The sequence below is a fragment of the Aegilops tauschii genome, chromosome 1 (assembly GCF_002575655.3).
Source record: "Aegilops tauschii subsp. strangulata cultivar AL8/78 chromosome 1, Aet v6.0, whole genome shotgun sequence".
In the NCBI taxonomy this organism is placed as follows: Eukaryota; Viridiplantae; Streptophyta; class Magnoliopsida; order Poales; family Poaceae; genus Aegilops; species Aegilops tauschii.
Window position 1 is genome coordinate 295,368,263 of NC_053035.3, and position 22,555 is coordinate 295,390,817.

General features: G+C 50.0%; 4 protein-coding genes across 4 annotated transcripts; all 4 read right to left on the reverse strand.

Annotated features, from left to right (window-relative positions):
• Nucleotides 1–2,217: 2,217 nt before the first annotated feature.
• Nucleotides 2,218–4,108, reverse strand: LOC120972665 (uncharacterized). Its single transcript, XM_040398139.2, has 2 exons — nucleotides 3,832–4,108; nucleotides 2,218–3,299 (listed from the first exon to the last, which is right to left on the reverse strand). The coding sequence occupies exons 1-2, from the start codon at nucleotides 4,000–4,002 to the stop codon at nucleotides 2,478–2,480; spliced, it is 993 nt and encodes a 330-aa protein (XP_040254073.2). The 5' UTR covers nucleotides 4,003–4,108; the 3' UTR covers nucleotides 2,218–2,477.
• A 5,610-nt stretch (nucleotides 4,109–9,718) lies between these two features.
• On the reverse strand, nucleotides 9,719–12,612 carry LOC109784646 (plastidal glycolate/glycerate translocator 1, chloroplastic). Its single transcript, XM_020343245.4, has 8 exons — nucleotides 12,098–12,612; nucleotides 11,668–11,983; nucleotides 11,284–11,545; nucleotides 11,003–11,118; nucleotides 10,776–10,885; nucleotides 10,487–10,664; nucleotides 10,253–10,382; nucleotides 9,719–10,177 (listed from the first exon to the last, which is right to left on the reverse strand). The coding sequence occupies exons 1-8, from the start codon at nucleotides 12,428–12,430 to the stop codon at nucleotides 10,027–10,029; spliced, it is 1,596 nt and encodes a 531-aa protein (XP_020198834.1). The 5' UTR covers nucleotides 12,431–12,612; the 3' UTR covers nucleotides 9,719–10,026.
• A 255-nt stretch (nucleotides 12,613–12,867) lies between these two features.
• LOC109784648 (choline-phosphate cytidylyltransferase 2) lies at nucleotides 12,868–15,362 on the reverse strand. The gene is made up of 8 exons (XM_020343246.4): nucleotides 14,978–15,362; nucleotides 14,681–14,794; nucleotides 14,151–14,246; nucleotides 14,021–14,063; nucleotides 13,781–13,936; nucleotides 13,558–13,626; nucleotides 13,310–13,420; nucleotides 12,868–13,203 (listed from the first exon to the last, which is right to left on the reverse strand). Exons 1-8 carry the CDS (start codon nucleotides 15,166–15,168, stop codon nucleotides 13,105–13,107), a joined length of 879 nt encoding a protein of 292 aa, XP_020198835.1. The 5' UTR covers nucleotides 15,169–15,362; the 3' UTR covers nucleotides 12,868–13,104.
• Nucleotides 15,363–18,190: 2,828 nt separating this feature from the next.
• Nucleotides 18,191–22,509, reverse strand: LOC109784645 (4-coumarate--CoA ligase-like 3). The gene is made up of 6 exons (XM_020343244.4): nucleotides 21,414–22,509; nucleotides 20,339–20,528; nucleotides 19,637–19,773; nucleotides 19,464–19,531; nucleotides 19,253–19,355; nucleotides 18,191–18,621 (listed from the first exon to the last, which is right to left on the reverse strand). Exons 1-6 carry the CDS (start codon nucleotides 22,464–22,466, stop codon nucleotides 18,466–18,468), a joined length of 1,707 nt encoding a protein of 568 aa, XP_020198833.1. The 5' UTR covers nucleotides 22,467–22,509; the 3' UTR covers nucleotides 18,191–18,465.
• Between the last annotated feature and the right edge of the window lie 46 nt (nucleotides 22,510–22,555).

Below are 22,555 nucleotides of genomic sequence, written 5' to 3' on the forward strand. Positions count from 1 at the left end.
GCCGTCGGAGTTGTGGTGCCCCTGTGGGGCCGATGCGTCGTTCGTGGACGCAAGCTGGTCGACGTGGCGGCGCTGGAAGTACACTGTCCACAGCGCGTGACTGTCGGGGGCGTACCTCGGTTGCTGCCGCGCTTCTCCGGCAGCGCTGCCCGGTGTTGGAAATATGCCCTAGAGGCAATAATAAATTGGTTATTATTATATTTCCTTGTTCATGATAATCGTTTATTATCCATGCTAAAATTGTATTGATAGGAAACTCAGATACATGTGTGGATACATAGACAACACCTGTCCCTAGTAAGCCTCTAGTTGACTAGCTCGTTGATCAATAGATGGTTACGGTTTCCTGACCATGGACATTGGATGTCGTTGATAACGGGATCACATCGTTAGGAGAATGATGTGATGGACAAGACCCAATCCTAAGCCTAGCACAAGATCGTGTAGTTCGTCTGCTAAAGCTTTTCTAATGTCAAGTATCATTTCCTTAGACCATGAGATTGTGCAACTCCCGGATACCGTAGGAATGCTTTGGGTGTACCAAACGTCACAACGTAACTGGGTGTACCAAATGTCACAACGCAACGTAGGTAAAGATTTATATATGGGAAGTCCTGTTTTGGTCACCGGAAAAGTTTCGGGTGCTATCGGTAACGTACCGGGACCACCGGAAGGGTCCCGGGGGTCCACCAGGTGGGGCCACCGGCCACAGAGGGCTGCGTGGGCAAAGTGTGGGAAGGGACCAGCCCCTAGGTGGGCTGGTGCGCCTCCCACAAGGGGCCCAGGGCGCAGGAAAGGGGGGAAGGGGGAAACCCTAGGCTCAGATGGGCCTAAGGCCCACCTAGTGGTGCGCCCCCCCTCTCTCCCCCTTGGCCGCCCCCTAGATGGATCTAGTGCTGGCCGCACCCCTTGGGGGGGAAACCCTAGATGGGGGCTCAGCCTCTCCCCCTCCCCTATATATAGTGGGGGTTTTGGGGCTGCCAAAGGCACGAGACTTCCTCTCTCTTGGCGCAGCCCTACCCCTCTCCCTCCTCGTCTCTCGCAGTGCTTGGCAAAGCCCTGCTGGAGTGCCACGCTCCTCCACCACCACCACGTCGTCGTGCTGCTGCTGGACGGAGTCTTCCCCAACCTCTCCCTCTCTCCTTGCTGGATCAAGGCGTGGGAGACGTCACCGGGCTGCACGTGTGTTGAACGCGGAGGCGCCGTGGTTCGGCGCTTAGATCGGAATCAATCGCGATCTGAATCGCTACGAGTACGACTCCTTCATCCGCGTGCTTGCAACGCTTCCGCATCGCGATCTACAAGGGTATGTAGATACACTCCCCTTCACCTCGTTGCTAGATTACTCCATAGATTGATCTTGGTGATGCGTAGAAAATTTTGAATTTCTGCTACGTTCCCCAACACCCGGATCCGCGCGATCTCGGCGCGGCGTTCAGCGTCGGAGGGCGACAAGGGGCACGGGGACGCCGCCAGCGTTGAGCCTCCACGAGCCCGGCCTGCGAATGTCGGGTGGCGCCGGGTAGTTAGCCTCGTAATGTTGACGGGCCTCCCACTCGTGCAGATGGCGGCGGACGAAGTCGTTGGCCGCCGCTCCGTCGTCGGGGAAACGCTCGGCCATCTGGGAAGGAGGAGGAGAGAGCAAAGGGCGCCGAGGGGGGAGAAGGTGGTTGGCGGCGAGAGAGTTGTGGGAGACGGGTGTGCGGCCAGCGGCGACAGTGGGCGGTTTTTATAGCGGCGAGGGGGCGGCAGTAGTGTGGACGCGTGGCGGGAAGGGCACGGGATGCGCGGTGGCGCGCCTTGACTGTGCCACCCATGATCAATGGAAGGCTGACCGACGGCAGCCTTCGCATTGATTCGCATGAGAGCCGAGGCGGGCGCTGAGGACGACGATGCAGCCGCTGACTCGGCGGGCCCACGGGGTGGGAATCCGGCGCGGGAAGGTTTGGCACGTTTTTACTTTAGCCCGGCGCCTCCGATGTTGGATTCGGCCTGGGTCCATTGGCGCCAATTTCGGTCCTAACCGGCGAAATTTGGCCTCCTGAGGGCGCGACATGTTTTTTTTTAGCGCCGGCGATAAAAAAGCGACCTAGGGGCCTGTCGCGGGAGGGGAGGGGGAGAGGGGGGCGAGTGGAGATGCTCTACGTTCTCAGCCAGTTTCTCACCATCGTATTTGCACGGAAAATAAAATAGAATTGACCCATGGCAGCTAGTAAAAGCTCCGAACTTAAACACGCTTGGGATTTCCTTACTTAGATCACTGCACAAGATTCTAGTACTTCTTCAGTGTGTACTTTGATATATATGCAGGAAAAATACATCCGCCGCTAAGTAACCCAAAAGAGCACAATTAGTGTTCCCAACGATAATTAGGTGTTCCCAACGTGAAGAGCACGACATAGTTACGCAGATGCCCTCCAATATTACATTAGTATTCTTCCAGCAGAATAAGCATAGCAACCAAGATAATACAGTCACTATCGATCGAAGAACGAACCCCGACGATAATTAGGTGACTTGTAACCATCTGGAAGGACACCAAATCTTGTGACGTATTCACCATGCGGAGGCGCATCAAGGATGGCAGTCCATTTGACCTTCACTTTGAGTTTGCAGGAACCGAATTCACAGACAGTCTCGCGCAGAGGATATCTGAGAGTGACAAGATTCTTAGGGTCCACAGACCCATCCTCGTCTTCTTCAGTTTCCCCTTCACTATCCTCTTCACTGATTTCCTCGTCACCTCCAGCCCTAATATAATCCGCATCCTCAAACACAGGCTCAGCATAATCCTCATCCTCAATCTCACAACCTGCATCAAGAAAACAAACATAGACCACCATTTGTTCGTCGTCCTTGAACGCAGTGTCTTCTGAAGGCTCCTGGACAGCTAGCAGATTACGATTTAACACAAGGGAGCCATCTTGTCTGATCAAGTGACTGCTGGGAAGACTGCTATCATAAACAATCATGTGTTGTCTATAATTTCCAGTAGTCCCAACTGTTATTTTACCATTGAAGTCGACACCGGGCTGTTTATCCAGAACATAGACTTGAACACTAGCTGCCACTGGGTTTGCCACATGTTGCAATACCAATTTCACTGTACTCTGGAAGCTAGGTAGCTGGCGGGTGAAGCGCTTGTGATACTGGTCGAGATGGTACAGTATTACACCTTTGCTAAACTGTACTTCAGAATCATGCTCACCCTTGCCCTTGATCTTCAAATCGAACTCAAAAAATAGCAAGTCATCAGTAACCAATGCTCGGCATGGACCTGTGAGAGCTAACATATCCTCCTGCATAGGTTTCACAAAAATAATTAGACAAAACATGACTCCCCAGATAGTTGTGCAAGCTTATCTACAGTTGGAGATGAAAACCATGCTAGTCAATAAATTCAAACCATTTCAAAACTGCACTACCGTTCCTACCAATGGTTCTGCACATTTGTGAGTTGTATGGTCAAATGAGCAAGACATGACACATTCCATGATTAAAACATGTCAACATTAAGACATTTCCTGATTAATCAAAACCCAAAACCCACCTTTACACAGAAAGAGATTAAACAAGTATCAAGACCTCAATGGAGAAATCTCACATAATATAGAATGCAGCAGAATTGATGAAAAGAATATTTTTTCTGACAAGATGAAACAATGGGTTGGATATGATAACAAGCTGCAAACAATATAATGTTCCAATTGAAAAGGTTAAGATGGTGGTTTTACAGTGGGGTGGATAACTACATCATCTGGATTTTATTACTATAATAAACATTGAATCGATTAAGCAAATAGTAGTATTAAGGAAGGGACAAATATATACCTCCGAATTGATGAGTTGGGCATTGTTCTTTTCACGATCGAACAGAAGGACACATTTGTAGTCAACCTCATCCCTAACAATAACTCTGCCAAAAACCTCGACCGGGTATGTGTAATCAGGGCCGGTTTTAACAATCCTCAAGGAAATAACATTGATGGATGAATCTGCCATTTTAGGTACACCAGGATCATATGATGGCCCAAGTTTTGCATTTGCTGTAAATTAAAAAAGAGCAGAGATACAAATCAGAAAAAACAAGAGGATGAATGCTTCTGATCAATAGCCAAACCTAAAAGGAAGTTAATGGTTGTGACTTGTGAATACAGAACTACAGTCTTCCTCTAGGAGCCGCGACCTGCTCCCGCAACCCGCTCCCACCCCCGAAACCCTCGCCGCCGCCACCTCCCCTGCCCGTCTCCGGCGGGATCCGGCCGCCCTCGCCGGCGCGCGGCCCGGATCCGTCCCCCCTCCCCCGCCCTCCCTTCCCCGTCCCTCCTTCCGCCCTCGCGTCGCCTCCCCGGGAGGCGGCCGGGACGGCCCCCGCGCCTCTCCTCTCGGCTTCGCCTCCTCTTCCTCTCCCCTGCCGTCGCCGGCGGGCGCCCCCGGCTCCGGCCCGAGGGGTGCCGGCGGTGGCAGGATCTCCTCTCCCCGCGCGCGCGTCCTCCTTGCCCGGGGCAGGGGGGCGGCGGCGGTGTCGCTCGGCTGGGCGGCGGTCCGGTGACCCGGCGGGGTGGCCGGCGGCGGACGTGGTGGCGGCGCTGCTCCTTGGCGGCGGGGCGGCGTGGTGGTGCGGGGTGGCCGACGTCGCGCCCCCGGCCCAGATCTGGGCCCGGCGGGCCCCATCTGGGTCCTAGCGGGCCGGCCCCTGGCGTGGCCTCGTTGTCTGCGGCGCGGTGAGGAGGAGGAGCGGCTCGGATATGGGGCGTCGGCGGGAGCTTTACGGGCCCACGAGGGCTCGGCCAGGCCTGTGGGCCCACGGGCCTGGTGTGCTCCTGCTATTAAGTCCGGACGGCTACCGTCGCTGACGGAGGAGGTGGGGCCCTCCCGTGTGCCGACGGTGCTGATGCCCTAGTCCCGGCTCTGATTCTTTGCCGCGCTGTCCTCACTTCGCTGTGCCGTGGTGAGACGGCGTGGGGGCCTCATGACCACGTTGGCGCATGGTGGTGGTTGGTTTGGTGGCTGGATCCGGAGCGCCCGAGGTGCGGGTTAGGATAGGAGGAAGCCCCTGTCGGCGTGGCTGACACCGGCGCGGTGGCGCCTGTGGGTGCCACCTGACCTTCCGGGAGGGCGTCGGGGGCTACCTTCCTCTCGCCTCGGCGTGTACCGGGGGAAACCCTTGGCAGCAGAGTCGTCATCGTCGCAATCCTTCTTGGAGGTGTTGATAGGTGCCGGCGCTTCGGAGTCTTGGAGCCTAGTGGAAGATTCCGGTGGGCGCAGCGTTCGCGAGGCTTCTTCGTTTTTGTTGATCCGCCGTTGTCAGCATTTGTTTCTTTTGCTCTTTATCTGTCGTTTCTTTTGGGCGTGACTGTGCTGCTTCCGCCCCAGCACCTATCTCTGTATGGTTCGGTTGGTTGCTTTGTATACAAAGCGGGGGGAAACCCTTTTTCGGCGAACTACAGTCTTCGGATACTCACACTTCTCATCAAGGTCGAAGTTGGCCAGGTGGAAGCCGCAGAAGCGGGTGAAAACATTAGAGTGCCTCTTGGGATCGTAGACCATGAGCTCCTGAACTTTTTTCTTGTGCATGTCATCCAGCTTGCTCTTATCCGTGCTGCGCAGCAGTCCAAGGAACGTGGGCTGCTTCTCATGCATTATCGTGCATTCCTCGCACATCTTGCCCGAATAAACGGGATCCATTATAGTGCATTCGCAGATCATACACTTGAGAGGGACGCCCTCGGCAGCTAGTTTAAACTTATCCCCGGACAACTTCGGCTGGTTTGTTAATCCCTTGATCCCACTATGAACCTTCAGAGGGTCCCAAACAACATTCAGATTCTCCGTCCTCTCGGCCAGGCTCGGCATCTTGTGGAGGAAGGAGAAAAGTACCGGGGTGAGGATCCGATTGCGCCGACGCCGCGGAGGGTTAAGGACGGCGGTGAGGATCCGATTGCCACCCGTCGGGAGCGATTGGATTGGATTGACGCAGGTGTTGGGAGAAGGCCTCCTATGTGTATATAGCTCAGGCCTCCTATTTGTATATCGCTCAGGCGGGCTTGCAAGCCCAGCTCGTCTGGCCCAACAGGCACGCGGACGGATAATTCCCCAAACTAGTAGGACATACTACTAAAAAAAAGTAGTACATACTACTACAAGACTAGTGTCTCTTCGGTAAAATTTTCAGTAATGTTCAATGGCAAGAGACTGGAGGAGTTCAACCCTTCCAGAGGTATAAGACAAGGGGACCCGATTTCTCCATACTTATTCTTGTTGGCAGCAGAGGGCCTTTTGTGCCTCCTAAAATCTAGAAGTGACTCATCCAATCTACAAGGTTTACAAGTGGCACCCTCGGCGCCACCGGTGAACCATCTTTTATTTGCTGATGACAGCCTGCTGTTTTTCAAGGCAAGCGGTATGGGAGCAACCGAAGTGAACCTCGTTTTGGACATCTATTGTCAAGCAACAGGTCAGAGGATAAACTACTCCAAATCATCTATTTTCTTCAGCAAGGGTGTTCCTGAGGGAACAAGACAGGAGATTAAAACATTGCTACATGTCCCCAATGAGACTCTCAATGAAAAATACTTGGGTATGCCATCTGATATTGGTACTTCAAAGAATGGTGCTTTCAAATATTTGAAGGATCGCTTGTGGAGCAAGATTCGGGGTTGGATTGAAAACACCATGTCAGCGGCCGGGAAGGAGGTGTTGGTTAAAGCGGTTGCTCAGGTCGTACCAGTATATTCTATGTCATGCTTTAAGCTTCCGAGGGGCCTCTGCAAACATCTCAATATGCTTATTCGGAAGTTTTAGTGGGGATCCAAACAGGGACAGCGGAAACCACACTGGGTTTCTTGGAAAACCATGACACAACCTAAGTGCATGGGGGACCTCGGTTTTAAAGACTTTGATTTTTTTAACATGGCTATGGTCGCAAGGCAAGCCTGGCAACTATTGTAAAACCCGGAATCGCTTAGTGCGAGAATTCTGAAGAGCATCTACTACCCAGACTCATCAATCCTAGAGGCGGTATAGGGAGACCACCCAAGTCAAATTTGGAGGGCAATGATAGAAGGTAGAGACACTCTCAAACTTGGTTTGATTAAGAGGATTGGTAATGGACAGGACACAAGGATTTGGGAAGATCAGTGGTTGCCACGGGGTGAGATGTTGCGCCCTTATGGGTGTGTATCACAGAATCCACCCATCCTTGCTTCGGAGTTGATTGACCCAACGTCAGCCAAGTGGAATATACAGAAAGTGAATGAAGTCTTTATGCCAATGGACGTGAAGGTCATACTAGAAATTCCTATATGCACAAGAAACATCCCGGACTTCTGGAGCTGGTTCTTTGATAAGAAAGGAAACTTCATAGTTCGTTCAGCGTATAACATGCTCGTGGCAATCCGGCAAAGAAGAGAAGCTTGGCTTGAGGGGTCTGCCGGCCCGTCTAACTCGGCCAAAGAGGAGAAGGAGTGGAAATCTCTTTGGAAGACGGCGGTCCCCGGAAAAGTTAGAATGTTCCTATGGCGTTTATCACAGCACTCGATACCTACCAATGATGTAAGAGCACACAGGCACATGTCGGACTCCAGTTCATGCGGAATTTGTGGTGCACCCGACTCATGGAAGCACTCTCTAGTGGACTGCACCATGTCGAGGTGTACGTGGGCACTAGTTGATGAAGAGCTCAAACAGCAAATCGCAACCACCTTTGAACCCAATGCCAAACAATGGTTATTTACACATATGCAATCATTATCTCATGAGTTGTTCGTCAAGCTTTTAGTCACGCTATGGGCAATCTGGGCGGCTAGGAGAAAGGCCATCCATGAGGGAATTTTCCAAAGCCCCCATGCTATACATTCTTTTGTGGTCTGATTTATTCAGGAGCTAGAGATGCTTCGGGAAGAAGGAGGAAAAGAGGTTCGGGGCAACCCAACTGCCCGTAGTACTACAGCAAGAAGGCCGAAAGCCCCACCACCTGATCATTGCAACATACACGTCGACGCCGGGGTTCGAGTGGGACAAAGAGGGCTGGCAGCTGCGGTCTGCCGGGATAGCGAAGGGAATTACTTGGGGAGCTCAGCCCTGTCAATCTACGGTCTCCACGACCCAGCTACCTTAGAGGTTATCGCATGTAGAGAGGCTCTCGCACTTGCTTCAGACCTGAATGTGCAGCAGTTTGTCATTTCTTCTGATTCTAAACAAGCCGTCCACGACATCAACATGGGAGCCAGGGGAGACTACGGGGCCATCATCAAGGAGATAAAACTTCAAGCTTCAACTTTTACTTGTTCTTTTATTCACGAAAGTCGTGCTGTCAACTATGAAGCACATAGTTTAGCCAAATATGTACTTAATCTCGGTCAGGGGCGCCATGATTGGTTTGGTCAACCCCATGATCTTAACCGCATCCCACTCCATGTGGCGTTTGATGAATAAAGTTTGGCTAAACCCTCAAAAAAAACTACAAGACTAGAAGAGTAGTTTCTCTCCTTAAAAAAAGAGTAGTTTCTCAAAAAAAATAGACTAAAAGAGTTCCTCAGAAGAAAAAAACAGACTTCACATAAAAAAATGACTAGAAGAGAGACCTTCTGCCCCTCAAAAAAAAGAAGAGAGACCTCCTAGTCAACGCCTTAGGCGCCGGCTAAGGAAACCAGCGCTCATGCGCCTTGTGCGTCTGGGCCAACCCAATAAAAGACTACCACGCTCTCCCGAGTCTACCTCGCTCACCCGGTGCCTAACCTCGGGGATATGTTTGGCATCAAGCTTGTCGAAAACCTATCTTGGATGCAAAATTCGAAAAAAAATGATTCGATGTCTCTTGAGGCATAAGGCTCAAGGAACAAATGCAAGAAGGATGGCGTTCACCCTCAACCTGGCATCCACAAGAAGAAATCTAGAAGTGCAAGGGCAAGAGTGGTAATGGGGAGGTGCATATGCTTTCATGATATACTCCCTCCGTTCCTAAATATAAGTCTTTGTAGAGGTTTCACTATGAACTACATGCGGATGTATATAGATGTATTTTAAGTGTAGATTCATTCATTTTGCTTCGTATATAGTCCATCTAGTGGAATCTCTACAAAGACTTATATTTAGGAACGGAGGAAGTAGTTGTCTAGGTTGCACGCGTGAGCTCAGATTTGTCCGTTGTCTCTATCTTTATATCCTTTTCAAGTGGTTGTGGGTCGATGGGTTTCCATTGGTGACCAAAATGTTTGGGTGCTGGACTGGTTCTGTGTTGAGTGTGTTTGTTGGGGATTCATGTGGGTTCATAGTCTGGGAGTAGTTCACATGTGTGGTCAAGATTGTAACAGGGTTCGCCTGGTTTCCTGTCAGCTAACTGGGCAACTATCTTCTTAATTAATGGATGAGGCAAAACTTTAGCTCCGTTACGATTTTTTTTACCAAAAATTCAGAATTTCTTAAGAGCAATGTTAATAATATAGCCAACAACTGCCTATATAAGACTGTCATGTCATCAAAAGCTAGCAATATTACTCACTCATACAATATGGTTGGTTGTAAGGTCGCTCTTAAGTTAGTGATTTTTAGCACTTTCTCTTTTTCTCCTTCCTCTTATCTAGGAGCACGTGTAGAGATTGACTCTTGCATGAGAGGACATATAGAGACTGACTTGCATGAGAGCTCACTTCCTTCCTTTTTACTTGTCTCTCGGCTTCACATAGGCAAAAAGGGCCATGTAAAGAGGCAAGAACGATTTGTTGCCAACCAACCAATTGATAGGAATGCCAATTGTTGGCATCAAAGCAATTAGGCTATTACTCTTGTTCCTTTAGAAAAAACATCACATGAAGAAAAGCAATCACTGAACATTTTGCAGCTATACAAGCAAGGGAGTACTACTCACACCTTGACTTGTTGCAACCATCCATTTTTACATGTTGACCTTTTTTTGGCGGGAAATTTTGCACTTTTGTTCTCCAATCACTTACCATTTTTTTATAAAAAGGAAAGAAAAACTCATCACAAGCTGCTGTTGTTGCTGTATACCAGTATATATGTGTGTCAGCCGGCTATGAACACCAGGCTTTGCCTGACTGCCGGGGAGGAGCAGATCAGTGAGCCGAAAATGCCGGTGAGCGCGTAGGCGATCGCGCAGAAAGGGAGCGCCTCAGGCTCCTTGGCCGACAGCGCCGCGGTTCCCAGCCCATGAGCACTGCACCCACCATCAAATTTAGCACGCTTTCAGAGCGAACGCAAGGACAGGTTCCCAAAGTTTCATCAAGTTTACCTGGAAGCTGTTCCGATCCCTCTAGCTATGGGGTCGTTGAGGCCAAGCTTATCCATGGCCGCTTGCACAAAGTTGGCGCCGATCAGGCCCGTCAGAACAACCACGGCAGCCGTCAGCGAAGTGTTTGCGCCTGCGCCATCGACGCACAAAGCACATCAGTTAGCTAGTTATATCACCACATTCCAAATTCAGTGGCTACACAGAAGAGAATGCAAGGGGATCTCATTTAATCACCTTCGAAGAAAGACACTATGCTCAGAGCCAACGCCACGGTTATGCACCTTGGCAAAATCGAGATGGTCAATGTTGGCTCCAGCCCAATCAGGCGTCCTAGGATGGCCGTGGAGTACAGGGAGAATGTCGACGCAATCGCGATCGACGTGAAAATTTCTGCCGCGTGCCTTTTCACAAGCTGAAAATTCCCACAGCGACACAAGTTACTACGGATTCGATACAGAGCAACCGTAACAGTGTTGCAAGATAACAATGCTAGCTTAGCTAGCTGGCTGGGAATTACATGTACCTTTCTCTGCTTGAACATTGAGAAGGCAAATGATAAGATGACAGACCCCAGAAAACCCATCAGCACGTCACCAGCTCCAGGATTTGATGGCACCTTTGTCAGGTAATCACCTGCAAAACCAACCACTTGTGTTAAGAGCTGAGTATATACGGCCGCAATTACAAGGCAACAGTTGTGAAACTACAGAAGAATTCAGAATTTGATTGCAGTGAAGTTTAGCTTAAAACCTAGCGCAGCATCGATTCCGGACCCGGAGAGGTACCCGTATGCGACCGCCGACAAATTTGCAGAAAGCGCGCAGCAGATGATCGGGTGTAACAATTTCTTGATACCAGACGGTAACCTGAAAAAATAGCATACCATGTATGTTGTAGTCAGGCAAATGCAAATGAAGTAGCCGTAGTACTAAACCCTGCACGTAGTATAGTACTGTATTGGTATCTTATTAACTGTAAGTGTATAGGAGTATATATGTTAGTACTAGTAGAAAGACATAGTGATGAATTACCCAGAACCAACCATGTATCCCAGTACAGTGGAAGCGAGCATGAACGGGAGGCACGTCCTGGCCGTGGTGCCAAGCGCCGTGGGGTTCACGAACGCCGTCGCGAACGAGGCGACGAAGACGGCGCCCCACGCCCAGAACTCCAACGTCGCGAAGGCGGACGGCTTGCCCATCGGCTCGGCCGCGATGAGCTCCGTCTTGACGATCTTCCTCACGGTGAGCGCCGTGTACCCCGCCACCGCCAGCGAAGCGAACCAGCCACCGACTGCCGGCGACACACGAAAAGGAAAAATGCAGCATCGACGACGACAGCGTCAGTGAAGAAAAATAAATCTTGTCGCAGGACAGGACTGAGTGGCAATGGCATGCGTGGTGGTGGTAGAGTACATGTGATGAGGCAGATCTTGAGGCCGGAGGCGGCCGGGACGTCCCTGACGGCGAGGGGCAGGACGACGAGGGAGGGGACGTAGAAGAGCGGCAGCCAGCGCTGGATGAAGAGCGTGGCGGGCTCGAAGAAGTCCATGAAGGCCTTGGCCAGCGCCGGCGCGACGGTGTCGAGGACGAGGAGCACGGAGAAGATGCAGAACATGCCGAAGAGGGCGCTGGGGAACTTGATGGACGCCGCCACGAACGCCTGCTTCAGGTACTTGTCCGTGGCCAGCACGATGCCCAGCGACACCGCCAGGTGCGCGATGCCAACAACCTATACATACATACATACAAGCGCAGAGGATAAGAATATACATATACTATCTACTATCTGTCGTCGACGATTGTTCGATTCTCTATCAAGAGGAGGAGGAGGACGAGCACTCACGCTGGGCAGGCCTCCGGTGGCGGCGGCATCTCCGGAACCGGCGGTGGAGTTGGGGGCGATGAGGCGGTGGCGAAGGGCGGCATTGTTGGGAGCCAATGCCATGAAAGCAGCCGAGTCGGGGGCGCCTGGCGAGAGTGAGGCGCGAGGAGAGGAGCTGCAGCAAGAATGGGGGAGGCTGCGTCGGCATCGGCATCGGCATCGTAGAAGCGTGAGCGAGCTGGGTTGGTGCGACGTCGGCGACGTGGCGCGGGGGAGAGCCGTGGCCGGGCGCGCGGTCGACAGGGGGAGCGGGTGGTGGGAGCGCAAAGCGGAAATCCCCATCATCGCGGCCATGAACGACCGGCCGGCCAGTGGAGTGGAGCAGAAGCAGAAACGGAGACGGAAGCAGCAGGGTTGGCTGCCTCTCGCCGCTGATGCGAACCGGGCAGACTTTTCAGTGTTCTGTCTGACGCAAGTGTATGTGGCCAGGAGCCCGAGGCCAGGATGTATCCGGATTGGTATCCTTCGGTTACCATTCAGCAGGGCACCCAGCACACATCACCACTCCATGTGTAGCAGCTGTTCAACACCAACGTTCTTTTCTTCCTTCAAAAAAAGCATACTTGATGGGTTACAAAAATTTTGGTCTTAATCTTGTGCTCCCTTTTTCTTATGGAGTAACCACGAAAAATGGAGCAACTTCTTTTCTCTCATTATAGAAGATACATCCTACAAATAACAAGGGTAACAAAACTCTCTCCACATAGTAAGTAGGTAAGACGCTCGACCGATACCAAACGCCTCTGCTATAGACATCATATCTGCGTACAAAACTGTGAAACAACACACACACAAACACACACGTCCTCCACCAACAACAAAAAAACAATAATAATACAAAGGATTTGCTCAGCTAACTCAACCACTTTACTCGCACAAGCATCACATTCCATGACACAAGCACAACTAAACAACTTCTCGCTTCCTCGGTGTTTGTTCACACCTTCACCAAGACCTGGTCTGAAAGATCAGGCCGCCGCCACCGGCTGCCGCATGAGACCGCCGGCAATGCCTTTGCCCGCCTGCCTCCCCAGCCTCTCCTGTATCCGGTCCTTGATGGCAGTCTCCTGCGCAATTATTACAGCAGCAGCAGCATCAGTATGTCTCTTTCTCCTGAATTTCATGCTCGACCTGACTACTCTGTTCGTAGATTTTAAGCAAAGTATACTATACCATGACGTGGCAGTGCTCCTCGAACTTCTCCAGGAAGCCGGCAACCCAACGATCCGCGTTCGCCAGCCACTCTTCGTGGTTTATCCCAGCCGTCTTCGCCACCGTTTGCAACTACATACAACACAAGGAGATAAACACAACTAATAATCATCAGGCCTAAAAAAACATCTATTCTGCCATGTGGATGGAACTGGTCTGTAGATTGCCGGCAAGCATGATTTGAGCTGAGAACGCGCATGGCTGATTACCTTTTCTTGCTGTGCCTTCACAGTCTCCCGTAGTTTATTGATCTTCATATTCACTTGCAGTTGTTTCTCCTGAAAACAAGACGGCCAAAACAAGTTATTACCTGGGCTGGGAGACCAAACGAATAACATCATAATATTCTGGAAGACAAAAAATAAGCGATGTGCCAAGCTTTACTTGTCACAAAAAAAGGATTGGTTAGGTGTCATCAGAAATGTGGCTGACCTTAACATAGCTCACGCCCATATCTTTCCTTGAGTAACCTCGTGCTAAATTCCTCATGACATACTGGTTGTAGTCCTTGACTATCCTCATTATGAGGTCCGATGTCGATACTCCATCAGTCCGTTTTGTTTCCTTGAATTTTCCAATCTTCTTGACCTGATAAGACAATAGGAATAAGTAAGCAATGGTAAAGATAACGCCGTCGATCGACATATACTAGCTGTGGAGATGCAAACTTACAAACTCATAGACGTCATTTGCAGCACCGCTGGTATCAGCATAACTGCAATGAGTATGTTTATAGTTAGTGGAGCTGATTAGAGGGGGAAAAGTGAGGATCTGATATAGCCCTTGTGCGGGTATGACTTACGGCAAAGCATCATGTGCGACATAGTCAATCTGATGCTTCTCAATGAATTCTGGCGTGAGAACCCAGGGAGCATCAGGAATGACCTCATCAACCCACCTAAAGCAGCAGATAAATAGTTAGACGATCGGCAGAGCAGAAAATACCATTTTGTGATTAAATATCATAAAAGAACCGGGCATAAAATCATCGAGATGCGTGTTCTCTAATTGATTCTTATAAATAAATAAACATAGCATATGCTTAGAACAGGGGGAAATGTCAAATGGGTCAACTCGAGTATTTATATAAGCGTGGTATTGCAATGAATCACATCATCTAGTTCTCCTGGTGATCAAAAGAATAACAGGAAAGGATGGCTCCAATGCACAAATGGAGCCAACTGGTGGCATTTGAGAATCGAAAGCGATGTGTAACTGGCATACTGGTGATGCGTGTCTGCATCTCGTAATAATAACTGAATGAAGAAATGCGGTGTGATGTATACTAATTGAAGAGGTGGGAATGAGGAAGGGTTGGTGGTTGTTACGCACTTGCAGTGGCGCAGGGACTCGTATCGCTCCTCCTGGTTCATGACGGTCTTGCCCTTGTAGCGCCGCGTGAGGTCGTCGTTGCAGCATCCCACCAGCAGGTACGTGTTGGGGAACCTGTCGCCGGCCAGCCACAGATCGAAATGAGCATCGATTTGAGGCAGTTGGACCGAGATTCAGATGTCGCCTTGGAACGAGGCGACAAACGCGGCCCCAGATCCAACAAATTCAACCGCCAAGCGGGGGCTAGATCTACATGTATGTAGAGAATGGGCGAAGAAGGAATATACAAGAACGTACAGCAGCTTGGCCTGCTCGAGGGCGCGGGCGTGGCCGAAGTGGAAGAGGTCGAAGATGCCGTCGGCGTAGACGCGGACGGGGCGGCCGTCGGCGCTCCCCGCGGCGGTGGCCGCGTCCTCCTTTTTGTTTTGGCTGTTGCTGCTGCTGTTGGTGTGGAGCATGCGCTTCTTGGAATTGGAGACGCGCGCCATCGCTCGCTCGTCGCTCCGGGGTGGTGATTGAGGGTGAGGACGAGAGGAGGAAGCGGCGAGCGCAGCTGCTAAATAGGCGGAGGGACGGACGGGACTCGCTCGGCTTTTCTGACTTTCTCTCCGCCTTGATGATCAGACTCGTGGGCAAACAAACAGTGTTGTCATCGCGTGGGTCCGCCCGCCAAAATCCGTCTAGTTGAGCAGACCCGTCCTGGGTACGGATATATACTCACCCCTAATTCTGCGGACGCGTAGTACTAAATCATCACGCGGCTGCCCATGTTTTTCATCGCCCTTCTGCGCGCCTTCATGTTTATGTTTTGTATAATGTTCCATCATCTCACTTTGCACATGTAAAAAATGATCCTAACGATGACGGTCCTCCGTTCAAAATTTTCCTCACCAATTTACTCAATCAATGATATACCACATTTAAATCTTTTCTCTAAACTGGAAGGGAGATTGTCGATGAAGACACCTCGAGGTTTGTGTGTGTGGATGTTTTATACTCCCCCGTCAAGAAATATAAAAGCTTTTAGATCACTAAAGTAGTGGTCTAAACGATCTTACATTTCTTTACGGAAGGAGTACGTGATAGGGCACATAAGCAGAGAGGTTGCCCCTATGTGTGACTTTACGTGGAAGTCCAGGGCATCGTTGCAGTGCAGATTCTTCACCTGACTGGCACTAAGAAATAGGTGCTGGACATTCGACCGGCTCGCTTGACGAGGGCTGACGCATCAAGATTCATGCCCATTTTGTGTTCAACATGGCGAAACTATAAACCACATCCTTTTGGATTACATATTTGCGAGAGAGGTCTAGGCGATTGTGTGCACGGCACTCCGCAAGCCTGACTAGGCACCCAGGAGCAATGATCAGCTAAACACTTGGTGCACAGACAAGAGTGGAGGTGGGCATCACATCAAGGACTTTCACGTGATTCTAGTTCTCACCATGTGGACATTATGGAAGCACCGCAACACTATAGTTTTCAACGGAGCAACTCCATCACAACACCTTGCCATCAACTACATCGAGGGGGGGAGAGCTGGAGTCAGGTCGTACTCTTTCAAAGGCGACGTTGACAACTTCATAGGCTACTTAGGCAGTTGGGTACTCGGGAGAGGGTGGGCTAGTGCACTAACGGCAGAGGGTGGAGTCGTGTTCTGGATATAACATCTAAGTTGTAAGGTGGAGGGGTTCTCTCCCCAAATTCTCTTCTTTAATATATAATACGACACTCGTGTGTATTCGAGAAAGCAGCTTGCTGATCTAGCTCGACTTGACTTCAATCTATGAATCCACCAAGAACACTCACTCTCTTTGTTGGTCTGTTTGAGCTAGGTCAAATCTTCATGTAAGCCTTAAATCTCACCACCACTTTCACCCTCATCTCTATCATTGTCGTCCACATTATTGCCTTAGATTTGATGGTGAACGAGAGAAACCACCCACCACATTTATGGTGATCCCGCTCCCTCAGATACCCGTGGTAGCCCATCAGATTGCCGCCACGCGGCATCATCTAAAGTTGATCTGCATGCAAACCCCGACTATAAAAGCCCAACAGCGAGGCATTCCCACCCTACCCCTAGTCGTTGCTCCTCCTCAACCTCCCCTAGCCCCTCGGCGCGACAATGTCATCGCGGCAGAATGCCAAGTACTAGCTCAACATCCTAGCGGACGCGAACCTACCATCGCAGACCCCACGCGCCACCTTTGTGAACTCTCCCCACGACCCACAATCAACGACAGTCGTCGCATCCTCCTCCCGTCGTGGCTTGCATGGCACTGGTAGCTCCTGTGACGGCTGCGTGGGGGGGGGGGATCTGGCGGCTCGCGCGACGCTGGTGACTCTCGTCGTAGCTGGAGGCATGGTCTACTGCTTCGTGCGCCATCGTCCCCGTCAACCACGACAATGAGAAGGAGGTTGTCACCCCGCTAATCCCGTCATGATGTCCGTCATCGTAGCCCAGCTCGAGCCTGAGGGCAAGTAACCAATCGAATAGCAACATTGCATATATGCAAATGTCGTTTAACGATACTTGAAGTGACAATATATATATATATATATATAATACAACATAGTTTGACCACTTATATAGTTGCCAATTAAATTGTTGTGTTTATTCACTGTTTGGTTAGGATTACATGTCGCCTAAATTGCCCTTAGAAGTTTGAAGCAAATCAAATTAGGTTAACGATTATGTGGTTGCACATAGTCCCTGCAGCCTTTAAAACATTATGAAACACACTCCATACGAGGGATGACTGACTCGAGTTTTGGCAACTTTGCTAGAGTTGCTCTAGGCGTGATGTGCCCATAACCCTTTGCCACACATATGCAGTGCCCAAAGAAATGGCTCTACGTGTCCATTCTTGTTAGCTTCATAAGAAACATTCGATTGCTACGTCATGGCAATTCAGTATATCTTTAAATGAGTAATTGCTTGCCATTCGTGTCATTTTCAGATGCACAAAGTGAAATTTACTGTTCACATATTCACGTTCTCTCCAGAAGATATGAAGAACCGATCGGCACAGATGCCTGCCTAATTAAGCAGGCAAGGTGTATGGATACACGCAGTTCGTTGGTTGGTTGGCATTGAATTAATTAGCTGAACATGTCAATCTACTAATGCATCACAATGCCAGCAGCACATTCCATCCAATGGCCGCATATTCCCTCTTCCAGAGTTTTCATTTTGTTGCTATATTATACAATGAAAGCACTCGAGTTCCATTTTAGCAGATCCACGTTGGTCCCTCCAGAAGAACCACACATCCATCACAAGAATTAATCGACCCCCTAAAAAACAAGAATCAATTGAGATATGGAAAGAAAACACCTATGACTAAATCGACCTCGTTCGCAACAACGCTTTCAAGAAGGAATAAACACCCTTGCACCATCGTCGCCATGTCCGACCGAAGAAGGCCTAGACAAGGATTTTCAGACCGGTAGACGACACCTTCAACAAGGGAATGACCCAAGTTCGTCGCTGTTGAGCCTGATCAATAAAGTTCATGACAAACGCTTTCACCTTTGGATACGAAATGGTGTTCCAATCAACAGTCTTTCCTGACAAATCTATCTACAGACTATAGTAGCACACAGAGACATGTATTCCATTGACGTACCCACACACATCCTATGGGAGCATGGTATGGTACTGCTAGTATGCAACCACGAGCAATCCCAATCCCTGGTGAACCAACATATCACACACAAAAAGACATGCAGCAGCTAAAACATGTACTTCATCCATTTCGATGGAAGCTGCTCGACTCCGTTTACAGTCTTGAGCTGGGTTTGGTATGATCTGAACGGGAAGCAGCAGCATCAATGCGCAGAGAGTCCTTGAGAAGCCTTCTCAGAACCTTGCCAGCAGCTGACTTGGGTATTGCCTCCACGAATATCACCTTGCGGACTTTCTTGTACGGGGACACCTGCACCCACCATCATCAGATCAATTCGCAGCTTCAGCAAAGAAAAAAAAATCTTTTACTGTCTACAGAATCGCAAGTAAATAAATTTTCGGTGTAATAAACCACTAGTCCTATCTCACTACTTGGACATGGTCAAGAAGAAACAACAAATTCCTGCCGCAATCTTTCCTTGAACGTCTCTCTTCCAGCCAGACAAGGTCGCCCAGGAACAGCCGAGCTCCTGTATTTTGTCCAGCACCGCGCATCACTCTTGAATGGATCATGGGTTCGATTGGTCAGTCAACAAAGAGATGGGGGAGGAGTGCATGCCAGCCTGACCTAGCATACGCCACTAGCTCGGGAGTATAGAATGGCATGTGTGCCAAACAACCTGACCTCATGTTAGTGAGTATGCGTTTCCGTCCGCACAGCGAGTCAGGACAGGTGGGGAGCATGCACAGCAATCACTCATGGAAACTGTCTTGACAACCACTGATATCTCAGGATTCCTTAGAATGTTTGTCATGTTCGATTGGACTGGAAATTTTATGATTAAAAGGATGCGTCATACTGCTATGACACGTCAGCTTCAAGGAAGGAAGCAGAAGAGTGGTGATGTGCTGTGCTGTGCAATGTCGTAGCATCTTTTTACCTGCTTGGCCACGTACTCCATCACTTGCACACAGGTCAGACGGCTTCCAGATCTCCTCACCACGAAAGCTACTGGTATCTCTCCAGCTTCTTCATCTTCGGCACTATATGCAAGTCGAGAAAAGCGAAAGAAAAAGGATTCAGTTCCATGCCAACAGATAAGTTCAACCAGCGTAATACGAGTATTCTCTAACTAACGGTCTCAAACTTACGATGTCACAGCAACATCGACAATTTCAGGGTGCTGGACCAAAACTGCTTCAAGGTCAGCTGGAGCTATCTGATATTCAGAATGATAATTTGTTATAACCAATAACTTGTTGCACAACTGTGACAAACAAGAGCAAATGTGGTGTATTGTAGGGCCAGCTACATGAAGGCATACCTGAAATCCTTTGTACTTGATAGTGTCTTTCAAACGGCCCACTATGTATAAGCAACCATCTGAATCAAAGTAAGCAAGGTCACCAGTCCGCAACCAGCCATCGTTTCTCGTGCATGTGTCCTCATCATTCAAGTAACCTGTGAAAAAGGAAAATTTTAACCCAAATATAAATGAGAAAATAATGGATAGAATATAGGTAATTCAGGCTGAATGGTAGCAGCCGCAGCCCATATTGTTAGACTAGACCTGAGAGCTGATTCTGTTTACCTTTCTAAAGAGAAAAATAATCACATAGCATAGTAAAGCCAGTATAAATCAATTCTTTTGTAGCATAATTAGATACTTAAGCATTACAATGATAAGGAGTACCCATATCACAGACACAAGGGAGTTGTATAAAAATAACCATTAAGAGGACGAAGAAATCATGTTAAGCACAAAGAATGATCTTATTTTCTAAGTGAGCTGAAAAAGAATGGCAGAAAATGCAGAGACAATGCATATGTCAAGTCTTCATAGGGTCTTCAATAACCACCTCAGCATTGAGTTAAGTAAAGGCAAGTCAATTTGTTTTTAAGGAATACTCAAGTCACTTGAAGTGATCTTTTTAACTAGACATCGGTTTGCATCAAACTACAAATGCCAAAATTCAAGGTGTGTGTTTTCGTTGCAGTGGCTGAGTTGGGGCTCATGAAATGTTACCTTTCATTATAGCTGGCCCATGGAGCCATAACTCCCCACAAGAGCCAGGAGGTAAACATAAGCCAGTTTCCAGATCAACAATTTTGGCATGCATGTTTGGGGCTAAAAGACCTACAGATGCATACTTCTTGTGCTTCGAGGTATTGAAACCACGAGTTCCCACAGCAGTAGATTCTGTCATGCCATAGCCCTGTTCAAAGTGTAAACAGTTACTCAGAATATTACAAGCAGTTGGAACTGGAGCAGTCTATTTCAGTGATTACATTGCAACTATTTACTCGGAATATTGCAGGCAATTGGAATGGGTAACTTCGAATCACACTGCTAACTTTCAGTGCTCCAATTGCATAAAAAATAGCAGTTTACTCAGAATACTGCAAACGAACTGGAACTGGAAATGCAGTAATAGTTTCACTGCTTGATTGCAGAAGTATTAATTGTTTATAAAGTTCGATTTGAACTAGTTAATCCCTACTCGGTTATCCCATCTACAATATGCACATACATGTCTGTAATGTTCGCAAAGTCAAATCAACTGCATCCTCATCTGCAAAAAATTGGTAGGCTGAACTTTAAGGTGATAAAACAAAAGGACCAACATACATGAATGGATCTACCTATGTAATAGACTAAGTATTATTCATCACATATCAGCAACAAGGCATATGAAATATTATCAATACATTATTTTAGTACCCTCTTATTTGGCGAACGTCAGCTGGGAGGGGGGTGGCAATTGCGACAATTTTGACTGGCAATTTTACGTAGTGGGAGGATGGCAATTTCTTCAGAAACATAACTTCTGGGAAAGAAGAAAAAGTTTGCTGCAAAAAGGGGAGGATTTGCCGTCTCCCACCACGTAAACTTGTCATAAAAAACGTTCGCATGTCACCCTGCCAAGCTGACGTTCGCCACGTAACAATACCGTTATTCCTTCCCGGCTGACGTTCGTCACGTAACAATACCGTTATTTTATACTCAGAATATGGACACCTGGACTACAACAATTGTTTGCCTTCACCAACCCATGTTTCCCAGAATACTACAAACAGTTGAAATTTGGTAGGCTATGTACCTGAATGAAATCGACGTGTGGGAAAGCCTTGATAAAGTCTTGAACGAGTTTGCCGCTGAGTGGAGCTGCACCGCTGGAGACCTGCACCAAGGAGTCCAATGACGAGGCGCCTGTGGCCTTGGCCCTCAGCAACGCGGCCATGATGGGCGGCACGAGCGGCAAGTGCGTGACCTTGTACCTGTGGACGGCCCTGACGGCCTCGCCGACGTCGAACCTCCTCATGACCACCACGGTGGAGCCGAGCGAGAGGAGGCCCGCGGCGAAGAGGGAGAGGCCGTAGACGTGGAACATGGGCAGCGCGGCCAGGTAGACATTGTCACAAGCAGGTCGCGCGTACTGCGACGCCTCGAAGCGCACGAAGAGCTCGACCATGGCTATGAGGTTGCGGTGCGTGAGCACGACGCCCTTGCTCCGTCCGCTGGTCCCCGAGGAGTAGAGGACGGCGGCGGCGTCCTCCTGGCCAACCTCCGCCGACGGGAAATCGTCGGCGTCGGAATCGAGCAGCGCGCGGAAGGGCGCGAACTCGTGGCCCGCCGAGGGCGTAGGATTGAATGTCTCCGGTACAAGGACGACCGGGGCGGCGGAGGGCGGGAGCTTGGCGGCGTTCTCGGGCGACGCGAGCACGAGGGACGGGGCGGTGTCCCGCAGGCGCTCGGCGATCTCGGCGCGGGAGCTGGAGGGGTTCATAGTGTTGGCGACGCCGCCGGCGGCGAGGACGGCGAGGAAGGCGACGGGGAAGGCGACGGAGTTGGGGAGGACGAGGAGCACGACGGAGCCGGCGCGGACGTTGTGGGCCCGGCGGAGGCCGCGCGCGAGGGAGGAGACGAGGCGGCGGAGGTCGGCGCGGGAGAGGGAGGCGGCGGTGGCGGCGTCGAGGAGGCACGGCGGGGAATGCGGCGGCGCCGGGCCGAGGGGGAGGCGGGAGAAGATGTGCGGGACGAGGGAGAGGCCGGGGTCGGCGGGGAGCGGGACGGGCGGGTGGGTGCTGGCGTAGAGGCCGGCGGCGGCGGAGTAGAAGGTGGCGGCGCTGGGGTCGTGCGCGGCGTCCTGCATTGCTGCTGCTGCTGCTGATCTCGCTGTGCTACTGAAGTTAAGATCTATTCGTCTTTGCTTTCGGGAGACGGTTAATATAGCCGGTGAAG